At 27.4% G+C, this 25,269-nt stretch overlaps 1 protein-coding gene across 1 annotated transcript; it reads right to left on the bottom strand.

The window, feature by feature from the left end:
- Nucleotide 1: 1 nt before the first annotated feature.
- LOC129984993 (uncharacterized) lies at nucleotides 2–24,415 on the bottom strand. Its single transcript, XM_056094926.1, has 18 exons — nucleotides 24,233–24,415; nucleotides 23,981–24,120; nucleotides 20,500–20,592; nucleotides 20,239–20,377; nucleotides 16,388–16,428; nucleotides 15,457–15,526; nucleotides 15,335–15,371; nucleotides 15,192–15,255; nucleotides 14,963–15,113; nucleotides 10,875–10,901; nucleotides 10,658–10,797; nucleotides 7,657–7,749; nucleotides 7,432–7,570; nucleotides 1,373–1,413; nucleotides 1,176–1,245; nucleotides 694–730; nucleotides 552–615; nucleotides 2–473 (listed from the first exon to the last, which is right to left on the bottom strand). The coding sequence occupies exons 1-18, from the start codon at nucleotides 24,267–24,269 to the stop codon at nucleotides 312–314; spliced, it is 1,545 nt and encodes a 514-aa protein (XP_055950901.1). The 5' UTR covers nucleotides 24,270–24,415; the 3' UTR covers nucleotides 2–311.
- Nucleotides 24,416–25,269: the final 854 nt, after the last annotated feature.

Raw genomic sequence — 25,269 nt, 5'->3', positions numbered from 1 at the left:
ATGATTCAAGATTCTTTTTAATTAAAAGTAAAATTACATATTGTACTGCTGTAACTCTTATTGGTAACATTGAGGAACAAATGTTGTTTTACTCCATTTAAAAAATTAGTTAAATTATACATATTAAATTTGTATTGGTTATAAAAGACAATTTCTTGCTTTTTGCAAAACACTCACAGAGCATTCATTTATTTAAATTTCTAAGAACGGAATTAGGGCACAGTTTGAAAAAAATTAATATTTGACAAGCAAATCTTTTTATCAAATTGTTATATTTAAAATTCAGTGTTTTTGAACCTCTTGGTTTGCAATTATCGTGGACACATAACACCACGGCCTCCATCGATGGGTAAGGTCACTCCAGTAATGAATGAAGCTGTATTGTCACTGGCAAGAAATGCAATGGATTGAGCAACTTCGTCAACAGTGCCTGGTCTACCTAATGCATGAGTCTCTTTACAATGCTCTAAAAACTAAAGAAAGAAATTTAAAAAAATAATAAACAACAAGTAAAAGGAAACTTGATATGACTAACTATGTATTTTAATTACCTTAGCATAATCTTCTTTACTCATACCACCTCGTTTATGGATTTCTGTCACAATGACGCCTGGACTGTAAAAGTTTCAAAATGTTATTTTTTAAAAATTATAAGATAAAATATAAATGAACTAATTACAGAACAAAACTCACTTGACAGCATTCACTCTCACACCATCACTAGCCAATTCTGAAAGAAAGATTTTTATATAATATAATATAAAAAATTTATAAACTTGATTATTGGTATATTAACCCTTTCATACCTAACATTGAACATAATCAGCCTCAATGAAGATGTATGCTAGGTATATCTGTCTCGCACAATTTGATCATCGGAGATAATCAATGGATGACATTTATTTGATAATTTGTGTGTACAAGTGTGCTACTGCCGTCCTTGCAAGATTTATTATTTTTTCTATGTGCAGCCATAACATACTAATTTGAAATAAAATACACTTAATATTTTGAAAGCAAGACCGTCTTCAACAATTTGCTTAAAAAGTGAGGACAATATTTTCAATGATATAAATTTAACTGATGTGCATTATGCAGACTACCCATTCGATGAAATTACTCGAAAATAGCAGTAACGAAAGGGTTAATTGAAAATATGATAGTATTCAAATTACCTAGAGCTGCGCATCTAGTTAGTTGATCTACAGCTGCTTTGCTCATACAATATGCAGCGATGCCCGGAAACTGGAAAGAAATACTTTATGAAATGTAATTTTTAGAACTAATTGATGAAAATTCGTATTATGGCAATATTTAATATAATAAATAGTTTAAATCAAAATGACTAAGGAAATAAAATATGCATACTTACTGATTTTAGTCCAGCAATACTCGAGACATTTACAATGTTTCCTAAAATAAAACATAATTGAAAATATAAGTGCCAAATTCTGAAATATGATAAAAATAGCAAACATTTTATTCACTATAATAAAGGAAAGTATTTTTGAAATATAAATCACAAAGAACAGAATTCAGCTTGGCATAAAATATATTTTTAATATTTGTTATAACTATCTAATGTCTTGTAACTAATTTTCAAAAGGAAAAAAATTCAATAAATCTAAAAACTACAATAATTTAGCATATAAATAGGTATGGAAGACAAAACTGTATATTTTACATAGTTCTAAGCATTGGATTTTACAGTCAACTACAGAAAATCTGTTGACAGATTTCTAATCAATTAGTTTTCAGTGTCCACATTTAAGAATAGTAAATACATTTCACTTCCATAGTTGCACATAACATATCTTTTAGCATTTTTCTTATAAATTAATATGTATTCATAAATTCAATAACAAATTTTGAAATAAGAATATCAGCATTTTTTTATTTTCTATGTAATGAAAGAAAATTGCAAACTTCCTTTAAAAAAGATTTTTTTTTATGTCTATAAAAATGTTTTTTAAAATGATTTTCTGCAAATTTTTCATCTATTAAGCTTTACAGTTATTTTGCTCATAACTTAATTTTAATTAAATTTATATTTTAATGTTTAAAATCAAGTCAGTCATTTGTTAAAATAAAAGCATGCATAAAACTTTTAAGAATAAAAAATGTTACAGGTTCCTCTGCTGAATTGCATAGACTTTCACAAAGTATAAATTGATTGAAATTTAATCAATTTTTTTAAAAACTGGTCAATTGTTTTTGATTGTGAACAGCATATGATGGTAAATAAATTCAATTTAATATTTTCAACACACAGCTTAGTAAAGGATTTGCAAAAGAATTGTAAGACTCATTTAATAACCTTTTTAAACTCCATGCTTCTATAAAATGGCAAAAAACATGTGATTATAATTTCTTAATTTTAAATGGAATGTAGATATCATAAATCCCGTTTAGAATTCAGTTCAAAAGTTTAAAAAAGTCGTCATAATAAATGTGGAGTATATACTCTTCAAAACAGTTTCCGTGTCCATGAGCACCATATAAAGTAAGAATCTACAGCTGACAAGGATTTTTAGGTTATTGATGAAATAAATCCAAACAACCTATAATAGATTTAGGTCATTAGATTAGGTTAGATGTCATATTTAAATTCAGACTAGGGAATTATAAGATAGGAAGTGATAAAAAAAAAAAAACTTTCAGATGGTATATAAAATGTAAGGCCGTCAAATAATAATATAATAAAGCAAAGACAGACAAAAGATTTTAGGGTTTTTTTATCAGTTATTATGGCATTTGATTTAAAGACTGTACACCAAACTTCATCAGTCTAGCTCAGGGATGGCGAACCAGAGGCACGCGACACAATATTTTGGGCACGTCACCGATCAAAACGGTTTGCCTTTTAGTTCAAAATATTCACTATGAAGTAATTCGAACAAACGCGAGTGATCGGTCGAGTGCGAAGGGTGCATATTCCCATTCCCTGCAAGTGCAATAAAAGACAGAAATAAAAAGTCGACGTCTATGATTAAATATGTTATCAAAAATTGTCATGTGAGCGCGGCAAGTTACTTGGTTGCAAATGTCATTGATCGGCATAATAAACCTTTCCAAGAGACCGAGTTTTTGAAGGAAGCCTGGTTAGCATGCGCGTCCTCACTTTTTGCGGATTTTTGATAATAAAGGTAAGATAATTCAACTCATCAAAGATATTGCTCTATCAAGAAACACAATAAAAGAAAGAATCTTAAAACTGGCCGGAAATGTAACAGATGACATTAACTCCGCTCCTTTTATATCGCTATTATGTCTTGACGAAAGTACTGAAGTCACTAAATCTGCAAGTTTAGCTATTTTTGCTCGATATTTTGTAGGAAACGTTATTAAGGAAGAATTAATTGCAATAACAATCGTTGTTAACACTACAAAGGGCACAGATATTTGTAAGGATGTTAAAAAATCGCGTGCTGAGAAAAAAATTGATTTGAAAAAAATTGTTTCAGTAACAACTAATGGTGCCTCAAATACGGTAGGGAAAAAAAAAGTTTTATTAGTTTATTTCAAACAGACGTAGGACATTCAATTCTGGAATTTCACTGCATTATTCACTAACAAGTCTTGTCTGCTAAGAGTGGGTTAAAATAGTTAACCTCATATCGTCGCAGGCTATAAATAAATGAAAGCTTGATGCTTTGTTGGATAAAGTCAACTCGGTGTATAATGGCTTACTAATGTATAATAACGTTCGCTGGTTGAGCCGCGGGAACGTACTTCAAAGGTTCGTTGACTGCTTGAATGAAATCAGACTTTGAGGGGGAAATTGAACAATACCTACAATTGTTGAATATTATGTGACTTTCAAAATTGATGTTTTTCACAGACATATGCCAACATTTCAATGAATTGAATATAAAACTTCAAGGTACGAATAAAAAAGTTGTCACCATGATGGATCTCGTTCGCACTTTTGTCGCTAAACCGCGAGCTTTCAGAAACGATATTATTCAGAAACTACAAACTTGAAAAAAAAATATCAGTATTATGCATCAAATTTAGATGTATATGAGAAACCAGACGAAGAAAAAGTTATTGAAGCATTTATTTTCGTAACTGATTCTTCAATCAAGGAATTTTCAGCGAGATTTTCTCAGTTCAAAGAATTATCGGAAGTTTATTATGTACCCCGATGTGATTTCATTTGATAAACTGAATTTTTCCCAATTCAATTGATTGGAAATTGAAGAATTTGAAATGCAACTAAATGATTTCCAGTCTAGTTCAATATGGATTTAAAAATTTATTGAAAGAGGAGAAAAGTTGAATAAATTGAAACAGAAAGATTAATATAAGTAAAAATGGCAGTAACGAAATTTTGGAAACATAGAATTCTTTTCCAGACACATTTAACTGTTTGAAGAAGCTGGCTCATGTTATTTTAACCATATTTTCATCTACTTATGGCTGTGAGACATTATTTACAGAAATGAATAACATTAAGGACTCGCTTAGAAACCTTTTGGCAGATGACTCCCAATTCAGCATGCATTTTGCTAAAAGTAACATCTTACAATCCTAATATAAAATATTTGTCATCTAATCTGCAACAACAGAAGTCATACTAATGTTACTATGAATTACACATAACTAAAACATTTACTACTATACAGTACAAAATGCATTTTTCGTATAAAAGAAAGAGTTTTGAGTTATTGGTATTTAATTTTATAATTTTCCAAATAATCACAAGTCAAAATTATTTGATGGCACATCTATACCTTATTGAAAATTTCTTTTTAAAAAAACTGGCACGTTGATCCATAAAGGTTCGCCACCCCTGGTCTAGCTGAAAGTTTGAGTAGTTTTTGTCACAGATAAATGAACCAACTCACAGACAAGCATACATACATAATAGAAAAATGTGTTTTTAAAAATCAGGGAGATCTAAAATGTGGAAATTCATAAAAATTTCGAAATTTTTGGCTATTACAATACTTTCTCTTTGTATATAGAATTAATTTAGAAGTAAGTAAAAAACAATATATTTTAACATCAACTGAATATGCTATATCAAATTTTATAACAAAATCCCATTTTCTGATATTTTATTCATCACTGTAGGCTTTGTTTAATAGAAAATAAGGGGGGGGGGTGTTAAAAACAGATTGGATATAAAGGACAATTGGAATGTAAATAGTATTACAACTCAAGAAGGAAGATGAAAAATAGCTATCAGCTTTGATATTTTTAACTAAGAATTTAGCTATTAATTATTTAATTAGTCCAAATTTTGCTTTAATTTTTGATTAATTAACAAACATATCTTCAGAGAAAACTGCAGGTAGAAATAAAAATCTATAAATAGTAAGTAATAATTGGTCAATGTAATATATCCATCTCATATACCTGGTATTATTAATAATCACATTGGCTGTAGCATACCCACTACACTGTTTTATATCTAATAATAAAACAAATTTCATTAGCAGTGTTAATTTTCGGCTTGGTACAGGACAGGCAAGGTACTAGTGACATATCGATAAAGGATCTCATCTCATTATCTCATACTGTTTAAAGTTCCTCCATGAAACATATGCAGGTCAAAGTGATCACCAAGAGAGATCCCTGTTCAAACTATTCTTCAATTACTTCTGTAACTGTAGCTTTCAACTATATTGGATTTTCCTCTATATCATCTCACAACTTAAACTCGTCGGTCAAGAGTAGAGAAGCCCATTGCTGACTGGTTCACAGAATTTCCAATTTATACTGGGAAGAGATACAAGAGATATGTTCTCATTCACTGCACAAGTTAGCAACTATGTGTCCTGGCTTCACAGGGAAGACATGTTACTGGTTGTCCTGCATACAGACCTGTTGTTGTTGTTTCTTATGGCACTTGCCGTGAACAAGCCCGCTGTTCGAAGACAGCCGATTTTAGCCTGAGGGGGAGCGCCTCTTGTTTCTATTGTAGCGCCATCTAGGGCCAAGAGAACAACTTAGCTATACACACGTCACAGCCCTTTTTACGGGGCGGGCTTCATTCACACATATCCTTTACTCACAGATCGTAATTTAGACCTGAATCAGAGAACGATCACCCCTGATCCAGTACCCCCAGTGGTATTACTCTCGACATGGAGGACTTTGTGACCACGACAGATTTAATGCGCGTCAGCCACCAAGCACGCAGGGAATCTTCGGCAGGCGGGGTTCGAACTTGCAACCTAAGGGACGCGAATCCGACGCTCTACCAACTAGGCTATCCCATATTGTGGAACTGTTTTTGTACTATAGTAGCAAAGATCCTTCTTCCTGTTGCCACAAAATGAGCTGCCAAGAGATGAAGCACCATAGTGTTTCTCCTCCTTCAGACAGACTCTATCAATTATTATAATCTCAAATATCTTAATCAGCAGTTTTAACTTGGTTCAGTACAGACTTTGTAACATTCATTTTTTACAAATGGATCAGTTTTACAGCTGAAATTAAATGCCTCCTATTTTTTTGATAAAATAGTCTTGCTAAATTATTTCACAAGATCTTAATAGGATTCCAATATTATTAATCTGAAACAAGAGTTATATTCAACAACTTTTGTGAAAATCTATTTTGTTACTTGGTGCACTTTTCGTTTTCCTTTAAAAAAACCATAAAACAATTGTTCCACCATAAAACAATAATTATGCACTTCAATATATTTTCTCAAATACATGTTCAAAAGATCCATACCCTTTAACAAAAAGAGACCAAATTTAACTACTTAGGTGATATTTTGATGAAATTTTTTCATTGTCTTAAAACATGATAATAATATATGTAAGTATTAAAAACAAATATACCAGATTCTATACCTTTACAGCAGTATTTGTAGGTATTGATCATCCTAACTTTTAATAGTATGCAATCAGCAATATATATATATATATATATATATATAATGTAAAACACATATTTTTGAAGCAATAGTCTATATACCATGAGATTATGATAGGGATTTCTTTGCATGTATTGATTTAGGTAAGGGGAATTACAGGGATCTTTTAAAAGAATTTGTTTAGATTGACAAATTTTTAACCCTTCAATCAAAATTTGGGAACTTGTTGATTTCAGCTATTTTACAAATCTTTTGTTGCATTAATTAAATAAAAAGGAGGTGGAATTGGATCAGAAAATGAGAGAACATTTTAGAATGAAATTAATATGGGCTAAATTAAGATAAAAATTAGGAAATTAATTAGAATTGAATTTAGATTTAGAGATATCATTATATATATATATATATATATATATATATATATATATATATATATACTGGAAAAAGAATATAAAAACTGTTCCACCATAAAATAATTAACTTTTGAACTGATCATGTTTCTATTGAGTGTAACAAGTAAATTTAATTTTCATTTTTAATGGGCGCATTTTGTAACCAAGTGAAAAATATAAAATACAGAATTTCAAAAATGTTACCTTTAGTCTTTTTCAAATGAGGAATAGCCAGATGACTGAGAAGATAAACAGAGCGAACATTAATCCCCATTACATCATCAAAAACTTGCAAGCTTCCAGATTCAACAGTTCCATTTTGTAAGATACCCGCATTATTAACCTAAGTGAATGAACATTATATAATATCAAGTAAGGGTGCATAAATACATTTCATTGCAAAATACGCAATATAGTACTTATACTTACTAAAATGTCCAATTTCCCAAAATGGTTTACTGTGGAATCTACTATTCTTTTCAAATCATCTTCTTTTGAAACATCAGCGATTAGTTTTAAAATCTGTAATAGTATTTTTTTAATAACAAAAATATGTAACACAAAAAGATTTAAAAAGATGTTAATCTTCAGTATAATTAAAATATCTTTCTTAAAAAGAAATTATTCTTCTCATGTTAATAAACATGTATAGTTTTAGTAAGATGTTTTTTTTTGTATTATTTGTTCTGTTTCAAATAGTAGTTCAAATTTTTGGTAAGATAGTGGAAAATATGAAGATAAATAGCACAATCAACAAAACAATGCAAGTCTTCAAATACAGTATGATTTGATTGTTCATCAAACTTTGAAGTTAAAAAATATTTTGCAGAAGAAGTTATTAAGAATAGGCTGCTTAAAATATTTAATTTAAAATTTTATCAACTACTAACCAGCCGATCTCCAAGCATAGCTAATCTCTTCTAATATCAAAGGCAAATATTTATGTGTGTTGGCAATCTACCAGCTAGACCATTTGATTCAAAGCTAATATGAAAAGTATGAATATTGCATATAAGAGTATTTTCTTTTTTTAATTAAAAATACTGCATTTTTTTTCACTTTTTTTGAAAAGATTTAGTGTGCAAAAAGGACTTTTTGTTCACTATTTTAAAAATAAAATATATATATGTAACATATTTTGATTGAAGTAGAATGCAGATTCGAAACAGTGAAGAGACTAGGTATTTTTAATTTCATTTTATTCTATTCTGAGTGGCAGGCATGATTGTATACAAGAAAATGCAGCGCAGCACACACAGAAGTAAGAAAAGGGAAAAAATGGACGAACAGATGATGACTTGCCTTATATAACATAGGATTTCCAGCCACGCGTCAAGGTAATGACCTTTGACACCTTTTCAAGGGTACTGAAGTATCACTCTCATTTGAAATGTAGTTCTGATGGCGCATTATTTTTACAAAGGGATTAATTAAACTGAAAGTGGAATTGGATCACGAAATAAGAGAATATTTTAGAATGAAGTTAGGAAGGGCTAAATTAAGGTAAAGTTTTGGAAATTAATTTGGATTAAATTAAGAGTTTAAAATATCATTACATATATATATATTAAATGATAACTAATTTAAATATTATGCAAATTTTTTATAGATATTTTTTTGCTTAATTTTAAATAATTAACTTCATTCTTCTAAATTCTTCATTATTCAAATTATTTTCAATGTTTCATGAAATGTTTAATTGCACAATTTTTTGCCAACTAGATAATGTTGTCCCAGTAATGTAAAAAGCATTGTGCAATTAGATAATAGATAACTCAGACTGTTATGTTCATAAATGGCACTAAATTAAAATAACATGTTCTTAAATTATATCACAATTTGATACTTGTTGAAGGTATCATATGCATCAAGTTAAACAAATATGATTTGGTTGAAACTAAACATAATCAAATTACCCAAACAACCTGCTACTTACCAATGCTAGCAATATAGTCAACATGTAAACATTATCATAGAATGAAAATATAAAACTATCATTGTGATAGTTAAAAGACAGACTAGTTAGTTCTGTCAGAAAAGGAATCCACTTGGTTTAATGGTACAATATATTTATTAGTTTATAAAATGGTGAAGAAAGTTCTCCTGATGTTCAAGAAAAGTTGAATTAGTACAGTAAATAAAATATAATTTATAAAAATTAACATTAAAATATGTAAAAAGCAGTATCACTTCTGTTATATAAATACAATTAAGAATGAAAAGAATACAATGATAAACATATGTGAGAATGAGATGCATAACAAGTAAAGAAATTATATTTGAAGATTATACTTTTTAACTTCTAGAATTTAGTTGATTTTTACATGTTTTTATTTTATAATGTTTATACAAGTTATGTAGTCATAGGTTATGTTTCGCAGTTATTATGGGATATTTATATAATTTTGATTTTTTTTAATTGCATCAAATCTTTCCTCAAACATACAAAACTGAGAAGTAAATGATATCTAGATATCTATAAATTTATCTTCAAAAACTTTTTTCTTCTGCAATTTATATAACTGTAATGGAAAACTCTGATTAGAACTAAAAAGTATGCACACACACACATCTATAACAAGCAAGCAACAACAATAAATGCATGCAGTGCCAAGAATGAAAGTTAAGAGATAAAGAATAATATAGCTTACATAAATGTTCATTTAAAAGAACAGCATATTTATGAGCTTCCAAAATCAGAAGATATTTTTACTTACCCATTTATAACTACAATTCAAAATACAGGATAAATCAAACTTTATAACAGTAAGAACTGCATTTATTGTAATCACAAATATTCCTAATTCATTAAATACATAAACATTAAAAATGCCTATTTTAATAATCTTCTTGTAAAAAATATTAATTTTCATGTGGATACCAATGATTTTAATCACCAATATGAAAAAAGAAAAAAATTCACTACAAAATGTTTAATTTCATCGCTTGATCAATTTTCTTAGGTTATAGAGATTACAATAATACAACATGATGGAGCAACAAATTACCAAAATCCGGTAAAAAGCTGACACAAATTATATCTTTGTGAAGCCTTTGACTAGTAAATTTACAATAAATTAATTATAACTAACACTGCATATTAGATTTCCAATCAGCTTAGAATTTATCTTAAGGCAATGAAATAATTATAATTAATTAACATACATACTTTATTTATTTCTATCGTTTTTTCTAGTAAGTGACACATTTTGGCTTCATGTATTATAGATTAAAATATTTAATAATTTTAATCAATTCCGCTTATCTGAAAAAAACAAGCTGCATATTACTATTTTTTCAAAAAAGCAGGAACCATGCTTCAAACGGCTCCTTTCCTTGAACTGAATATTTGCTAATATGAGTACATTGTAGTATTTCAAGCAAATAAACTATTTATATTTTCAAAATAAAAATTATTTATTTAACATACATCACCCTCCTTCGCCCCAGCTTTCTTACAGTCGTCAATAACTTTGTCTAAATTTTGAGAATTTCTTCCGACCACACTTAATTTGCATTCTAATGAAGCAAATAAGACGGCGGTGCCGGCACCAATTCCACTGGAAGCACCTAAAAAATATACTTATTAGAATCGGTATAAAATATAAAATAAAGCTCGTTGTTTGAAAAAAAAAACAGTTAACAACCTGTGATTAAAGCAACTTTTCCGGTGAATTTTGCCATTTAAACTGTTATTTTAAAGTATGGTGACCTGGAAACAGAAACTAGAAAACATATGACACGCTTCTGTTTACACACAAGATAAACATGAAAACATAAAGGTTACAGTTAATTTTTTAAAATTTAATCCTTGTTAGATTAACTAAAGCTCTTAGCAATTTTATGCATATTTTTGTCTTCACGCTAAAAGATCAAATTTTTTACAGAGTATGAAATCAATCTTTGTTCGAAAAGTTCTTCAAATAAAATTTAACTACTTTAATAAGTTCTTTTCTTCTATATGAAAAATAGGGAAATAGTGAATATATTAAAGTTGTATTAGTTTCTTGTAGTTAAATTAAAGTTGTATATATGCATATTTTTAAATAATCAATCTTCAAAGCACTAATAAAAATCATTTTTGTCTAAAATATTTTGTTGAATAACTACAACTTCAAAGGATATCGTTGCTTGGCAACGTATGTATACACACATCAGGTAGTCTTATAATTGACCGAGTGTAAATCTGGCATATTATTTGTGTGGATATCGTTGTTCGTTGAATAAAAATAAAGTTTTGGTAATAATCGAAGTTTATCCAATTATGATAAAAAACAGTTCTACGCAATGGTTCCGGTTGATGATAATAAAATAACTTTTGATAGTTTGATCAACTACTTAGAAGTATCTATTGAAGCTCACCGGTTTTATAGTTTGCAAAATATTTTTAAAAATACCTGCAGGGAACCAACCTGGAATAAGCTATGTAGATTTTGAAAACATTGTAAAATGTGCAATTTTGAATCTTATTGATAAAAATAAAAAAAAATTCTGCAATTCACGTCATACTTGGAATCTAGATGTTAAAAAAGCAGACGAAGTTAAAATAGACGAATTATAAGCAAAGGAAAGAGGTAAAAATACAACTAAATGGAAACCTAAATTATGATTTTAATGAATGAACACAGAAAGAGAAAAAAAAAATTCAGTGGCATAGATATGCTGTAATGCAGAGAATTAGTTTGTTATGGCGATGTTTTATGACTATATGTTACATTAAAATAAAAAAGTAGCATATAATATAAATTTCGTAGATCTTATTAAAGCTTTCATCGTATTTTATTTCAAAAGTGTGGCTAGTTTTATAAAGTGCTTTGGTCAATTCAAATTCTTTAGTTATTGCAAACATTTTTTTTTTTTTTTTTGTTCTAAAAAATATTTATTACTGCAAAGAAATAATGTTTTGGAAATGAAACTTGCCCTTCCCTGTTTTCTTTTATCTAATAGGACAATTTATACATTATGAAGAAATCACGAAATTCTGAAGTGTGGTGATCACTAAATTTTGTGGAAGTATGATTATCTTATGCTATATATATATATAATTATTTGCCTCTATTTCTTTCCTTCAATTTATATACAATTTCAGTAATGTTTCTAAGTTAGAATTTTATTTTTTAATTTTAGATGAAATAGAAATGATTTTTGTACTATAATATTTGTGAAAGTTATCTCGGAAAAATACCAAAATGTTGCTTAATTCTTAAAAATTCCCAAGAGATACACATTTCCACTCAACAAAACATATATTTGCTAAGTTTGGTAGTTATATGTCAAATGCTCTAGTCTAAACACACAGAACAAACATTCCAACGCAGAAACATCCTTATTGTAAGTAAAAATATACTAGCAAAATTCATGATTGTAAATGCTTACATAAATATGTTTGGATGAAGTGAAGAATAGTGTGCCCTAGAGTTTGTCGCCAATATGGCAACCCATCGGAAAGCTCTTCTAGAAACACTAATGTTGCTTTGTTTACTACTTTTTGTAATCATTGAGGTGTGAATAATTACGAGTTTGTAATGGTTGAGTTGTACATGAACTACAACTATATTATGAAAAATGTTATTAAAAATATTTAAAAAATATCGATTAAAGATTTTAGTTTTGTTCTTTCTTGTAATTAAAAGTTTACTAAATAAAGTTAAGCTTATAATTAAAAGTTATTTTTTCTTTTTAATGTGAATACGAACAGAAAATATCTATTCTTTTGCAATTTTTGACTGTCAGTATGCGCTTTAAAATATCGTCTGAATTCTTAATTTACGAAATCGTCTGCATTCTCACTTTAAAAGACAGCTGCCATGGAATTCGTTGCAGTTCTTGTAATTCTTTTGGTGTTTTAACGGTTTACAAAGCTACTCTTGAATTAATTAATTAGTGAAAGTGGAATTGGATCAGGAAATAAGAGAATATTTTAGAATGAAGTTACTATGGGCTAAATTACGATAAAACCTTGTAAATTAATTAAATTGAAATTAGAGTCTAAATGAAATGCAATATCGTATATATGTCATTGGTAATATTTTAAACAGTTCTTAACAGAAATTTAGAAGCTTATTTTTTTTTACTGCATTTTTGAAATAAAACTTCCCTAAATTTAAGTTATGAAAATAATATCTGAATATGTAAGAGGAAATGAGAAAAAAATCATTTCAGTGCACCAGTTAGAAAATCTAAAATCTATCAAACTAAATATACATGCAAAATTTGACACATCTAATTTTTTTTTTTTTTTAATGCAGTAGTTAAAGTGGCACACCATTATTTACATTTCCAATTTAAAATTTGTCTTGAAGTATGAAGTTACTTTATGAAAGAAAAGTAAATTAAGTTTAACTAAAAATCTTTTAAATAAGAATTGTTTATGAAAAATGAAAACTGTAAACAAAACTGATATTTTTATAAAAAGTAAGAAAATATTGATAAATAAAACAGTTTTCTCTATATGATGTTGTGAATGACTTTATTAAAAACATGTAAAAAAATCGATTTATATTGTTCATCACCATTTAAGTTTCATTTTATACATTTAAAGTATTTATATTGTAATGAATTTTTATACATTATATAAAGCTTCTACAAAAAATTATCAGGAAAATTTATCAGTCACAGTGAATCTAAAATAATTTTATTTTTATCATTAAATGGTTTCATATGTGATAATAAGCAATATATTTCTCAAGAAAAAAAATAATTAAAGAGATTCGAAGCCCTAGTTTGAAATATTGTAGATGATAATGTTTTATGTTTGATTCATCTATACTATTTTATTTTATTTTTTTTAATTTGCTCCCAATTACATAACAGCTGTAATTTATATTTTGCCATAACTGAAATTTTTTTCTTAAAATCTTCAAAATATGAGTGAATGTAAATTTAGTAGTTATCAACAAATTAAGCAAACCTTTCCTTAAAACTGCAGGTTACAACCACAGGGTGTGCTATTAGTGGGATAAACTGGACGGGCATTTTAATTATGGCTCAACAGATGTCCCCCTCCTCTCATTACACGAAACGAAGGAACAAACACTAGAATTTCCACATTACTCAGGCTCATAGTGTTAATAAATGATATGAAAGATGCTGTTTCTTAATCATGTAGATAATTTTACATACTTAAATTTAATCACTATACAGAATTAAAAATGCTACTTTTAAGAATTTGTAAATAAAATTATTTTTTAATTGTTCAAGAATTTTGTGAGTTGATTTTTGATGTATTTTTATAAAAAGTATAGAAAATTTAGCGTATTTTATTTTTTAGATATATTGTATTTTTTCGCAAAGTTTATATTATTGAATTAAAAACATTTGCTAGATATCATAAGTGTTTATTAGTAAATTTTCTTCATAATTTAATTCAAGACATCTTTTCAGTTAATAGTAAAATAATATTCTGTATCACTTCAGCACAAGTATTGGATAACTAATAAAATATTACATTGAGGAAATTTTTTTTCTCATACTGCATATAAGACAATAGTTTTGCTAGAGATATTAATTTTATACAGGACAAAAACGACAATTTCTTGCTTTATCCATTAATTTATTGAAATTTCTAAGAGTGAAGTTAACATATTAAAAAAAAAATTATGCAAAAAAATTAATATTTGAAACACATTTTTTTTTGTCAAAAAAATAATAATAATAATAATAACATTATCAAATTGACATATCTGAAATTATCAATGAAATGAATTTGAACTCTTGGTATATATTTATCGTGGACACATGGCATGACGACCTCCATCAATGGATAAGGTCACTCCAGTAATGAATGAAGCTGTATTGTCACTGGCAAGAAATGCAATGGATTGAGCAACTTCGTCAACAGTGCCTGGTCTACCTAATGCATGAGTCTCTTTACAATGTTCTAAAAACTAAAGAAAAAAATTTCAAAAAATAATAAACAACAAGTAAAAGAAAATTTTATATGACTAATTAAGTATCTTAATAACCTTAGCATAGTCTTCTTTACTCATACCACCTCGTTTATGGATTTCTGTCACAATGACGCCAGGACTGTAAAAGTTTTAAAATATGTTATTTAAAAAAAATTATAAGAGCAAATATAAATGAACTAATATGGGGCGAAACTCACTTTACAGCATTCACTCTCACTCCAGAACTAGCCAATTCTGAAATATATATATATATATAAGAATTTGTAAAATTTATTACCACTACATTAATTGAAAACACCGTAAAATTATTTAAAATTACCTAAAGCTGCACATCTAGTTAGTTGATCCACAGCTGCTTTACTCATACAATATGCAGCAACACCTGGAAACTTGAGAAAAAAATTATGTAATTTTTAAAATCTAAATGATAAAAACTTGAAATATGGCAATATTTTCTAAATGTCTTCTATATAATAATAATTAATTTATATAAATATTACTTCTCTATTTATAATAAAGATAAATGTATGTATACTGGTGCATTATAGGCCAGACTTTTTAACCCGGAGTTACCTAACTCGACACTTATACACTTTGGAAGATGAAAATGTGCATCTAGTAGCAATTTTTTTGAAATTTTAATTAACTAAAAATTAAGCAAAATACTGAAGTCTTCCACCATAACTTCCAAAATGCTATCGACAAATGATTTTTACATCCCCTTAAAATTAAAAAAAAATATCTATTTAATTATATTAATTTAATAAAAATTCAAATTTTTCTGGAATTTTGACAATTTTTAAAGATATTATTTACTTAATTTTCAAAAATAGATTACATAGCAATTCAGAAAACTGCTTTCAATGTTTCAACAAATATTGATTTCAGTGATTTTCTTTCATTGTTGAAAGCGAAAGGAGAAAGATTATGTTAATTATCGATGCAGTTTAAGAGACAAATAAAAAGATGAAGTTACAATATAGCAAAAGACAGAAGATGAATGAAACTGAACATTTAAATTTTTAATACATCTATGACATCATAGGACTGGTCACTATTAGAAAGGTTCGTTGAACGGAACACAACCAAGGCAATTAAAATAATACAACTTTATTGTCTAACAATTTGGCAGAATCATAGACATAAAAGTATGTCTTTAAGATTTATTTGGAATTAAATATAATCAATATCCCTGGTGAACCAGCTGATTGCTAAAGGCAACTACTATAAAATAAAATACACATGCTTACTGATCGTTTGCCAGCAATACTTGAGACATTTATAATGTTGCCTAAAACAAAGCATAAGAATTGAATATGTAAGTATCAAATTTTAAAACATCATAAATCAGACCAAATTTAAAACTATTTAATCATTTTTAATTATTAGAATAAAAATATTTTTAAATAAAAATCAAAATTAACAAAATTCTATATGCCACAAAATATATTATTAAACATTTATTATTTTATATCTAACTATCTAACATCTCAATTAATTTTTCAGAGGGAAAATATCCATTAAATCTAAAAACTAAATATATATATAGCATATTAACAGATACACAAAATAAAATTGTATGGTTCACGGAGTTCTAATAATTTGATTTGATACTAACAATCAACTACAGAAAAGCTGTTTTAGTTGGCATATTTTTAAACTATTAGTGTCTACATTCTCATTTAAGGACAATTAATGCATTTCCCTTCTACAGCTGAACTGATTACATTAATTTTTTTTTTCTTTTTTTATATATGCATTCATAAACTGTATGTAAAATAACTAGCCAGATTTTAAAATCAAAATATTAACATTAAAAATTTTTTTTTTGAAGTAATGGAAGTTAAACTGAAAATGAACTTTATTTTTGATATCTTAAAAATCTTTTTTAATATAGATCTATAAAGTAATTTTTAAAATGATTTTCTGCCATTTTTTTTTATTTACTTTTTTAAAGATTGAAATTTTGCTTTAGAACTATCTTGATGTTGCTATTTGATTGATAATTTTAAAGCCGAGTCAGTTAATTGTTAAAATAAAAATCTGCACTAAATTTTTAAGGATAAAAATATTACAATTTTTCTCAACTGAATTATATAGAATTACACAATGTATAAATTGAATGAAATTTAAAGATATTTTTAAATTGGCGAGTTGTTTCTGGTTCCATGTTGAAAATATTAAAAAATTCTATGAGTCACTATTATCAAAACACAAATTAATAAAGGACTTACAAAATTATAACCTTAAAAGTAAGTTTTTCAAATTGCATACTTTCATAGAAAGGAAAAGAAAAAATCTGATTGAATTTCTTAATTTGATATGAAAAATACACTGGCCTCCAAAAGTTATGGCACAACCTGTCTTTTGTATCTAATTTGAAAAGGAATATACACAAAAACATGAAATTTGGAGGAAATGTGCACTAGATAGATCTTTAATGAATGCAATGTAGGAATTTTCTCAAGTTTAACACAAGCATAATTTGCACTTTTAAAAAAGCACTATTGTTAGGGAGCTTCATTCTGCAGAAAACACTACATCACAGTTTCATGTGCGAAAATACTGCATAAATATTTTTAAAAATGGGTTTTAATAAAGAATTTGGTCACCCCTAGCTATAATTCATCAGCAGCATGAACTTTATACACGGAGAGTTAAGTTGCCAGACATCGAAATAAAAAATATAGACCAGACAAGGAGTTAATTCTAGTTTCAGCTCATCTAATGACCTCGGTGGAAGATTTAAAGCAGTATTCTGTCTCTCAAGATAGTCACAAAGATTCTCTATCAGATGTATATCTAGGGATCAAACTGGCCATTCCATTCCATCTATACTGTGACCCTCAAGATAGTGCTCAACAAGCCAAGCACGGTGTGGCAGCACATTATCATCCATTGGAAGAAAACCAATATCAATAGCAATGGCATATGGATGCAGGATCTCATCTCATTATTTCACACCATTCAAAGTTCCTCCATGAAACACATGTAGGTCAGTGTGACCACCAAGAGACATCCCTGTCCAAACCATTCTTCCATCACTTACAACAATGTTGAAATGTTTGTATCTGGTGTGTTGTTTCTTCCAGATCATCTGACAACCTGAATCTCTGTATCAAATGAACTTGAACTCATCTGTGAAGAGTACAGATGCCCATTGCTGACTGGTCCACAGAACTGCTAATTTATGCTGGGCAAGAGATGTGTTCTCATGCGCAGCATAAACTGACAGCTTTGTGTCCTGGCTATAAGGGGAAACACACAATTTGTTGTCTTGTATACAGAACTTGTTGTAGGAGTATTTTTGTACTGTAGTACCGGAGATTCTTGTCCCTGTACCATAAAATGAGTGCTGAAGCACAGTAGTGTTTCTTCTCCTTCAGCCCTAAAGAGCTGCATTGTAACTAGCAGTCAGTTAGAAAAATGTCTTCTAGATACAGAATCCTCAGATTGAAACTGATCCCACAGTCATTTGGTCATACAAATTGTGAAGTCTAGCAGCATGTTAGTGAAAACTCTATTTCCAACCATCCACCACCTTAATGAATCTTGTAAACGACTTATGCTAAACATTGCAAGACTCTCCCAGATATAGTTAACAAAAATGCCAATAACAATTACAGATCAACAATGATACACAAAATTTACACATGGAATTATGAAGGTTAGATTTTGCATATTTTATCCCATTTCTAAATAAGTATTCAATTCTTTAAAATAAAAAAGTATCTACTATTTTTGCATAAATTTTTTTAAAGTTCATTACTATTACACACCTAAACTGCGATATCACTGCCATTTTTTTAACTGCTTGAAACATGATGTACCTTAACTTCTCGAAACCAGTATAGAAATTATCACTATAAGACTCTGAAGTAAAATTCATTTGAAAAGTTTCATTATAATAAATGTTAAAAAAGATTTCATTATAATAATTGTGGAATGCATATTCTTGAAAATGATGAAGTAAGATTTAAGTTATCATGTAATCTATAGTGTGTGTGTGCTTGAAGTCAAAAGCAAGGATTTTTAAATTATTGGTACCCATGATAATAAACCCAAACAACTCACATCAGATATATGGAGTTAGCTTATTGTCATACTTAAATTAGGGCTAGAAAATGAATTTTAATACTATTAATAAGGTTGAAATGCTAATAAAAAATATTCAATAATGAAGAACTTCCAGGCAAACATGAAATTTCAGACTGTGAATAAAATTTAAAACCATCAAATAATAAGAACATAATAAAGAAAGAAAAAGATTAATTTTTTAAACTTTATCAGTTAATATGACCTCAAATATCTTGATTTAATGAGCAGTGTTGACTTGGTTCAGTATAGGCTTTGTAACATTCACCTTTACAAATGGATCAGTTTTGAAGCTGAAGTTAAATGCCTCCTTTTTTTATGATAAAATAGTCTTGCTACATTATCCCACAAGATCTTAATAGGATATCAATACTATTATTCTGAAACAAGAATTAACAATTATTGTGAAAATCTATTTTGATTCTAGAGGCATTTTTTTTCCTAAGATAAAATCAATAAGTAAAGCATCATCAATAATAGTGCTTCTCAAAACATTTTTCCAGAAACAAGTTTAAAAGATCCTATACCACTAAACTAAAATAAGCTATGTCATAGCAGATCCAGTGCCTAAGTCCTATTTTGATGAAATTTTTTTATTACCTTATATCAAGATAATAATATATAAAATATTAAAATTACCCAAATTCTATACCTTTTCAGCAGCATTTACAGGTATTGATCATCCTAAACTTTTAATAACATGTAATTAGCAACATACATATTGGAAGGGAAAAAAAAACAGTTTTTCCCCAAAAAATTATCTGTTTTAATTGATCATGTTTCTATTGAGAAAAACAAATTAATTAATTTTTTTTTTTTTAATGGATCTGTAGCGGATTTGCGATGAACGAGGATAGAACCTGGGACCTTGTGGTTCGCAGTCGAGTAACATGACCACAATACAAAAGCAATTGCCTGTATAGCTGTTAACTGGCTTATAAGCTTTCACTACAAATCTATTTTGTAATATAGTAAGCTATAATATACAGGATTTCAAAAATGTTACCTTTAGTTTTTTTCAAATGTGGAATAGCCAGATGACTAAGAAGATAAACAGAGCGAACATTAGTCGCCATTACATTATCAAAAACTTGTAAGCTTCCAGATTCAACAGTTCCAGTTGGTAGGATACCCGCATTATTAACCTAAATTAATTAAAATTATCATATCTTATAAAATTACATATACATATGTCACTATATAAAACTATACACAACACTATATAAAAATACATAAACAAGATATGCAATATATTTTTTATACTTACTAAAATATCCAATTTCCCAAAATGGTTTACTGTGGAATCTACTATCCTTTTCAAATCATCTTCCTTTGTAACATCACCAATTAGTTTTAAAATCTGTAACAGTAATTATTTTAAGATACCAACTTAATTATAGAACATTTTTTTTTATATTTTTTAATAAATTTTTTTTTATTTTTTAATAAAAATATAATTACAGAATGGTATGAAGTTATGGCTTATTTTTCCATAATATGTCGGTTTCTATGTAAAGTATTAATATATTTTTAAAATATTAGTATCAGTATTTAGTATATTTATAATTTAATATTGGTACAATTTAAGTAGTACTTAGTATTAGCATAATTTTAAAATATATATATATTTTTTAATTTCTTTTTTACTTATGAATAAGATTTCCAATGAAGAGAAAATTTTAAAACACATTTATTTTTAAATGTTCTTTTTTGTTATATAATTGGATATATAAATACATATAATCCTTTTATCGCTTGAAATTACTTTCTTGTTGAGATAATTTTTTTTTTTTTTTTTTTTTTTTTTAGAATCAGAGAAATTTTTATTGAATAAACTTTTGTGGTTTTGAAAAAATTATGAATGATTATTTTGCAACATATATAAAACTTCAATGCTGGGCAATTTTATTTTCTTTCTTCAAATTTTAATAAGCATTTGAACAAGAAAGTTTTTGTTATTAGCTGAAGTTCCAATTTAATTTAAAATTCAAACATTAGGTAAGATGACAAAAAATTTGGAAAATGAATAGTATAATAAACAGAACAATGTAAGTTTTTGACTATGATACTATTTGCATGTTCATCAAAATTTGAAATTTAAAAATACTTTGCTGAGGAAACCATTAAGAACAGGTTGTATGAAATACTTAATATTAAATTTTAACCACCACTAATCTTGGTAAAACAGTTGGTCCCTAAAAGCAGCTCATCTCTAACTAACAAAAATGTATATATTTGTTGGCACACCAAAAGCCAGACCATTTGATTCAAACCTAATTTGAAAAGTGCAAATTTGTGTGCTTCAGAGTGATTTTTTTTAAAATTTTAATTAATTAAATTTACAGCAAATATTTGGTGAGTGTTTTTCCCACCTTTGCAGCAATTTTTGAAAATATTCTTGCACAAAAACCATTTAACCATTATTTTCCCCATTTCAAAGTCTTAAAAAATAGTCTTTAATGATACCATGTTAATTACATATATATTAATTTTCAACAACAGATTTTGTTATTCACAATTCAAAAAAGTTTTTCATTTTTAGTAAAAGTTTAATCAAGAAATTTTCCTCTACTGTTGAAAGCTAAGGAAGGAAAGATTATGTTGCTAGAAATAAAGATTTGTACCGTCATGTAAATTGTTTCTACTCCTTGTGTGCATGACGTCATGATTTATACACTAAGCATTTGATCGATCGTGATGTCATATGCCTGAACATGTATTTAAGACACATGCATTTTGGTGATCTGAGAATTTTTTTTTGCTCATTCATTCATTCTTTAGCTGATTATTTTTATGTTTTAAATAGAAGTCGAAGTAATAACTGTTAAGTTTGCAAATAATAATAATAAAATCAGTTCTCTTTTTCTTTGATTTTGTTTATTGAGCCCTACTGAACTTTGCATTCAAATTTCTTCCACCATATGTTTGTTATTTGTGTTTGTATGAGAAATCCTAAAATGCTTTCTTAGCATTGTAAAAAAACAAAGTGCAACTAAAAGATGGACTACCTGGACAGTTACATTTCTAAATGATACTATAATAAATGATTTTAAATTACGTCATAATTTCATATATAAAATACTTTGACGAAGTATCATCAGCATCAAGTTATCAAAAAGCAATTTGATTTAAACTAAATAGAACTAATATGCCAACCAGTTGATTGCCAAAGGCAGCTAGTAAGCAATAAGTCTAGACATCATGAAGATGATACTGTATAATGAAGAAGTAAAACTATTATAGTGATAATTAAAAAAACAGAAATATAATTCTGTCAGAGAAGAAATTCTTATGGCTTAAAGATACACAATGTTACCCAGCTTGTAAGCGGGCGAAAAAATTTCTTTATACTCACGCAAAATTCAATTATAATGAATAAATATAATTTATAAAAATTAATACTAAAATATAAAAATGTAGCATTAAGCTTGTTATTATACATACAGTTATAACTGTAAAGCAAGTATAGTGCGAGAATTAGATACATATCAAAAGTACATCTGAAAATTATACTTTTAAGTTTTTAGAGCCTTGTGAAATTTCACATTTATTTTATAATGTTTATATAAGTTAATTAAAAGTAATTAAGTACATAATTTTGATAATTTAATAATTTTTTTAAATAGAATCAAATGCTCATATAATTACACGAAATAGAGAACAGGATGATGTCTATGAATTTCTCTTCAATAACTTTCTTACTTCACTATCTTATATAATAATGATTAAAAGCATTTTGATTAGAATTAAAAAGTATATTTTTTCTAAAAAAAAGCAAGTAATAATAATTAATTAAACAATATACCATGTGCAAGACTTAAAAGCAAAAAAGTAATTTGGCTTATAGGTATCTTTATTTAGAAACATAATAATAAATTTATGAGCTTTCAAAGAGAGAAGGCATTCTTATTTATAATTCCAATTTAGAATACAGGATAAGCCAAACCTTATAGTGGTTTTCAAAGAAAGAACTATGTTAATCTTCATCATATATATATATATATATTTAAAAATTTTAATTCTTTAAATACATTAAGATTAAAAAGTCTATTCAAGTAATATTTTTGTTAAAAAAATTGTTAATTTTCATGTGAAAACTAGTTAAATTAATAACCAATATTAAAAAAAGATGGAAGTTATTAAATAAAACAGAAAATCACCACATAAAATTTTGTGGTTTAGTTTAATTTCTCAGATTATAGAGAAGTGTTACAAAAATATATCATCTATGAGCAGCAAATTACAAAAAGCAAGTCCCCAGTTGGCTATGATCACAACCTTTTAAGTTTTTGATTTTTATATTTACAGTAAATTAACTATCACAAATATTGCAGGATATATTTCCAATAAGAATATAATCTTCATAAAGCCTTAAAATAACTGCAATTAATTAAAATTTTTATTTCTGTAACTTTCATTTGAAATTCAGGCATTTTGACATGTTGTATTATGAATACAAGTCTGTAATATTTCAAATAATTATTGCTACTCTAAAAAAAATCAGACTGCATATTTTTGTTTCTTCAGAAAACAAAATCTTAAGCAACTCTTTTCCTTAAATTTGTGAAGATTTTAAATTAAATTTTAAAATCATTGACTGATTTCAAGTCCTCAATTAAAATCCTCAACAGATTAAGAACAAGTTTCCTTTAATTTATGCTTAATGCTTCTTCAACTCATTATGTCATGGAAATTTTAAGTAAACAAAATATAAGTGCTTATAAATAAAAGTTATTAATTTAACATACATCACCCTCCTTCACACCAGCTTTCTTACAGTCATCAATAACTTTATCCAAATTCTGGGCATTTCTTCCAACCAAACTTAATTTGCTTTCTAGTGAGGCTAATAGGAGGGCGGTGGCCGCACCAATTCCGCTGGAAGCACCTAATAAATATGCTCATTAGTTTCACAATTAAAACTATAAAATAGCATCTAATAAATATGCTTGTTAGTTTCACAATAAAATATGAAGTAAGAAAAAAAAAAAGCTAACAACCTGTGATTAAAGCAACTTTCCCAGTGAAATTTGCCATTTCCAACTTGTTATTTAAGAAAAGAACAACACCTGTGAACGCGAACTATCAGGAAATAAATGATACTGTCTTTTTCGTTTTTTCTGTGTAAACAATCATACTTTTATGTTTTTGTTTACATCGAAAAGTATAAACAAAGTGTGTCACATGGCAAAATAAAAGTTACAGTTAAAAAATACTTTACATTTAATTAAAGGTGCCACATGATAGTATAATAGTTATAGTTAAAAAAGTTCAAAATTTAATTGTTATTAGACCAATTACAATCAAAATTAAAAGTGCTCTATGTAATTTTATTTTATTATAAATTTGTCGACAATTATGAGGATTCATATTTTATGCAGGGATTCCTATTATTTATATGAGGCATGTATATGTAAATATTATTCATATATGTTATGATAAGTTTATGAATATGATTAATATTATTATTGTATGAGGATTCATAATATTTATATTTTAAACAAATTCTTTCAAATAAAGTTCAGATATAGCAAAAGAACGAATACAAATTCTTCCATTTGCTATACCTATATATATCGTAGGCAAAAATAAACTTTTTGATAACGTTATTTTTGCTAACAAAAAAATAAGAAAACATATTTTTTATTAATACCTTGTAATTAAATTAAAATTGGATCTCGTAATTTCTTTATTAGCTTATTTTAAAGCATAATAAAAATCATTTTTGTCGAAAACATTTTGTTGAATAACCACAACTTCAAAAGACCTCGTTGCTTAGCAACATATGTGTACATACATCTTCGGATTTGTGTAGACATTGTTCGTTGAATGAAAAGAATGTTTTGCTAACGATAAAGATTACCTAATAACTATAAAAAATAGTTCTAAACAATGGTTTCGGTTGATGATAATGAAATAAATTTCGATATTCTGATCAAAAACTTAGACGAATCCATTGAAGCAGACCGGGTTTATCGTTTGCAAAATGCTGCAAAAATACGAGCAGTGAACCAACCTGGAACAAGCTATGAAGATT

Source organism: Argiope bruennichi, chromosome 9, assembly GCF_947563725.1.
Source record: "Argiope bruennichi chromosome 9, qqArgBrue1.1, whole genome shotgun sequence".
NCBI classification, from domain to species: domain Eukaryota; kingdom Metazoa; phylum Arthropoda; class Arachnida; order Araneae; family Araneidae; genus Argiope; species Argiope bruennichi.
The sequence above is the reverse complement of the archived record's forward strand: the minus strand, read 5'-3'. Positions and strand labels throughout refer to the sequence as shown.

What these genes read in the sequence shown, in the direction of transcription:
- LOC129984993 (XM_056094926.1), bottom strand. Translation starts at nt 24,269, where the DNA reads ATGGCAAATTTCACTGGGAAAGTTGCTTTAATCACAG. An exon ending in CTGGTGTGAAGGAGGGTGAT is followed by an intron (nt 20,593 to 23,980) that starts GTATGTTAAATT and finishes TTACTGTTACAG; the next exon opens with ATTTTAAAACTAATTGGTGA. An exon ending in TCATTTGAAAAAGACTAAAG is followed by an intron (nt 1,414 to 7,431) that starts GTAACATTTTTG and finishes GTTTTATTTTAG; the next exon opens with GAAACATTGTAAATGTCTCG.